At 42.9% G+C, this 4,295-nt stretch overlaps 1 protein-coding gene across 1 annotated transcript; it reads left to right on the top strand.

Annotated features, from left to right (window-relative positions):
• Positions 1-2,487: 2,487 nt before the first annotated feature.
• On the top strand, positions 2,488-3,009 carry LOC115512971 (40S ribosomal protein S24-like; the record flags this gene model as incomplete). The annotated part of the gene is made up of 1 exon (XM_032593064.1): positions 2,488-3,009. A coding segment is annotated over one exon (411 nt), but the record flags the coding sequence as incomplete, so codon positions are not given.
• Positions 3,010-4,295: the final 1,286 nt, after the last annotated feature.

Raw genomic sequence — 4,295 nt, 5'->3', positions numbered from 1 at the left:
GGGCATCCTGGCACATCGCTGGGCTACCAACAGCAGTGAATTTCTCATTTAGGCAGGTTTGTTGTGGATCCTGCCATAACCTTGCAGCTTTATTCCCAGAATGCCCTGCACCTGGGCCAGATTCACTGGCTCAGGTCTGGGCATTAACCCCCGAAGGCACTGTCAGAGTCTCTTAGAGAGGCTGATGGAGGTGGGGGTAGGACGGGGAGTGAGGGAGGGGTAGGAGAGAGAGAGAGGGGCAGCTATCTCTCAGGCACCTCAAGCCTTAGGTAATGAACAAAACATTCTCATCTCAAATTTTTAGAGACTGAAAGAAGTGTCTTCAGGGCATATTTTCTTTGATCTCAAAGTATACATAACACACGTATCTCTGCCTTTCACCCCTAAACGCTTAGAAGTCAGCTTCTTGTTTTAAGGAGGCTTTTCATTCTGGGCACCCTTTCCCGTGTCAGCCTGGCCTCCTCCCACACCAACATGGCATGGAGAAAGACCCTTCGAGCCAGAAAACTCAGCTTGAATTCCAGCTCTACCACTTACCCCTCTGAGCCTCATTTTCTGTTATCTATGAGATGGACACAGTGATCTGTGTCTCATAAGGTGACAGGAAGTATTAAATCACGTGTTGAATCTATTTGGGCCTTGGCACATATGAGGAACTCATGAAATTGTAGCTTCCTTCCTGTTTCCTTCTCTGTCTCCTGCAATTCTCCATATGCAAATTGCTGGAAAGGAGGGGCCAGTGCACATCGCTCTCTCTGTGGGTATCCAGCACAGCACTGCATGTAATTAAGTACTTAATAAATGCTCTTTGATTAAGTTCAGCAGCATCATAGTGGGTGAAAAACACTTTGCGCAATCACCCTGATTAGATGTTTTTCCTTGGCAGAAATTCAGATGGCACCAATGATGAACTCAAAGTGTTGTTTTGGCAAATCACATAATGATACTTCAATTCGTTTCTCCCCAAGATGGGATGATAATCCTCCCACCTGTCTCACAACTCTGTTTCTATGCCATTGGACAGTCTGCAGTCTAGAATTTGAGGGCCTGCCTTCTGGTCCATAACATAATTAACCAAACATAGAAGCAAGAGATTGAGAAGCTAGTCAGAGAGACTGAGGAAGTGGTTTGTTGCTTCTTACCATCACTCACCCCTCCAAAGCCAGGAAAAGACGCGGCTTTCAAAAGGAACCCAGACGTTAGCTCAAGTCTTCTTGCCCTTCTGCCTTCGCTGATTTCTACAGGAAACCAATTTATGCCAGGTGCTTGCGGATTCTATAGGATTGTCTGAGGATTTGGGGAAGGTAGGGCTTCCTGCTGTCCTACTGACTCAGCCCTCTTCCTCTTTTCCACTTTTCTCTCCTTTTTAGGAGCAAAAAAACCCCTTCGTTTTTCATGCATATCCATTCAGCTTACATCTCTTGTTGCCTGAGCAGGACCTTGATGCCCTACCCTCCTCTCCAAGTAGCTCATCAAAGTATTTCTTCCAAACAGACTTAGAGCTCTCCCTAGGATATACTCTGTGGTATGAACTCTTCTCCAGCTTATCACCCCTTCCTCCTTCCTCTTCCACTCCACACCACATCCCCTACACTGCTAGGGGGCCACTCCCTAGGAGTAAGCAATAAGGTTCGGGCAGGGTGCTATGTCCATCTCAATCCTTTAGGACTGCGAGCTATCCAGAAACTTTAAGAAACTGACTTGCTTCGCAGTAGCTAAAATACTTGGCTGTAAACGCTCCCAAACCACACTTGCATTTAGAGGTGCAGTTCTCAACCAGCCCGCTGAGCGGCGCTGTTCCTCTATCAGTAAGATGGAGACAGTGGACTCCAGCGTAATGTTTTTCATCAAACGGGACAAATGTTTAGTGTTTCCGTCTCAGCACGTAAAGATAGATATTTGTTTCCTGTTAGTGACATGTATGAAGTGGCTTTTCAGTGGATACTAAATTAGTAAAGTGGACTATTATTTGAATAGCACTAGTATTTACCAGGCATTGTGTGAGGAGGTTGACTTCCTGAATCGCTGAAAACAGAATTTTACAGTGTGAGATTTTGCTAATGTGCCTCAACTATGATCATCGTCATCACTAAGGCCATACTCTTACCTACTACACACTAATCTGTTGCTGTGTGATACTCTTCTGTGTGCAGGCTGCAGGAACACAAAGCCAGGTAATATAACCGAAATTCTTTGTGAGTTTGAGAAGGGACTTTCTGGTTGTCTTTATTTTTCCTTCCTCTGGAAGGAAAGCGGGGAAAGGAGATTAGTATTTCTTAAATGTCCTTTATACACTAGGTATTATGTTGCTATTTTCTAAAAGTTACCTCATTAAACCTCATAACCTGATGAAGTAGGTGAGATTATGCTCATTTTACAGAAAAGGAAACCAAGGCCCAGAGAAGCCAGATGACTTGTTCAGAGTCACACAGCTACATTAAAGTGTAAGTTAAAGTATACGTGTTCTTTCCCTCGCTGGCTGCTTGAAGCTCGGCCGCCATCACAAACGACACAGTAAGTATCGGGAGCAAGAAGTTCATGACTAACCGACTACTTCAGCGGAAACAGATGGTCATTGATGTTCATCATCCCGGAAAGGCAACAGTACCTAAGTCAGAAATCTGGGAAAAACTAGCCGAAATGTACAAGATCGCAGATGTCATCTTTGTATTTGGATTCAGAGCCCATTTTGGTGGTGGCCAGACAACTGGCTTTGGCATGATTTATGATTCCTTGGATTATGCAAAGAAAAACAAACCCAAACATAGACTTGCAAGGCATAGCCTATATGAGAAGAAAAAGACATCAAGAAAACAGAGAAAGGAAGAATACAATAACAGAATGACGAAAGTCAGAAGAACTGCAAAAGCCAATGTGGGTCCTGGCAAAAAGAAGTGAGCTGGAGATTGGACCACAGAAGGCGTAAAGATTCTGCAGTGACTTTATCCGTGGTGATTGTGCAGATTTTTCAGGAGAGGATTAATAAACTAAGAACTTTTATGTGTAAAATAAATAAACAAACAAGCTAAAGTATATGTGACACCAAAGGCCTGGTTTTCACAATACACACACTACACGTACAATACAACAACGAAAAGGGAAAGCTGATGTTTCTAATGAGAGAAAATATTTTCAGTTCTCTGAAATTATTTTAAAATTGCAATGTTAGGAAACCTGAATAAGATTGCTGTGTTGTCTAGAAATCAATCTTGCATATTTACTTTTTTTTTAATGTTTATTTATTTCTGAGAGAGAAACAGAGACAGAGCACGAGGCGGGGGGAGGGGCAGAGAGAGAGGGAGACACAGAATCTGAATCAGGCTCTAGGCTCTGAGCTGTCAGCACAGAGCCTGACTCGAGGCTCGAACTCAAGAACTTCGAGATTGTGACCTGAGCCGAAGTCAGATGCCCAACCGGTTGAGCCACCCAGGAGCCCCACACATTTACTCTTTTTTAAACCATTTTCTTCAATGTTGTCTTTACAGAAATTTTAGATGATTGAAGATTTTAAGCTACATGCAAAGCAATATAAAACTGTTTCATTGCAGATTTGGAGTTTCCATTTATTCTTGTAATTTTTCAGCAGATATTATATTCAAATGGACTCTTTATATCTTAGGGAGCCTCATTTTTTGATTGAGGAAAAGATCAAATAAACTTTACATACTGATATAGTAGCAAACTAAGATAGAGGAATCATTTCATTTGGTTCTCTGCTTTGGGTTATCTTAGCCCATCAAGAGAAAGTTAAGGAGGGAATGAAAGTTGTTTCCTAGCAGGAGAATCTTTTGGACTGTTTCTTTGTCCCCCACTATTTCCCTGCGACCTCTGGGGGCCTGAAGGACTTGGGGCTTTTGGATACCGGTTGCAGGCATCCTGAGCACTTTTGGTGACTTTTTCAAATAGACACCCCCATTAATTAAATAACAGGGATGAAATCAATCAAAAGCAAAGTTGCTTGGAATATAGATACTGTAAATATTCTCTTTTGCTTCAGCTGTTTATAAACAACTTTTAAGATTTCCTACCTTCTGGGGAACCTGGGTGGCTCAGTCGGTTGAGCATCTGACTTCAGCTCAGGTCATGATCTCACAGCTCTGTGAGTTCGGCGCCCGTGTCGGGCTCTGGCTGACGGCTGCGCAGACTGGAGCCTGCTTCGGATTCTGTGTCTCCCTGTCTCTCTGCCCCTAACCCACTTGCATTCTGTCTCTGTCTCTCTCAAAAATAAATAAACATTAAAAAAAAAAAAAGATTTCCTACCTTCTGTTTCTGAAAGGGAAAAAAAGGGAAGTGAT

Source organism: Lynx canadensis, chromosome B1 (assembly GCF_007474595.2).
Source record: "Lynx canadensis isolate LIC74 chromosome B1, mLynCan4.pri.v2, whole genome shotgun sequence".
NCBI classification, from domain to species: domain Eukaryota; kingdom Metazoa; phylum Chordata; class Mammalia; order Carnivora; family Felidae; genus Lynx; species Lynx canadensis.
This window is presented reverse-complemented; position numbering and strand designations above follow the sequence as displayed.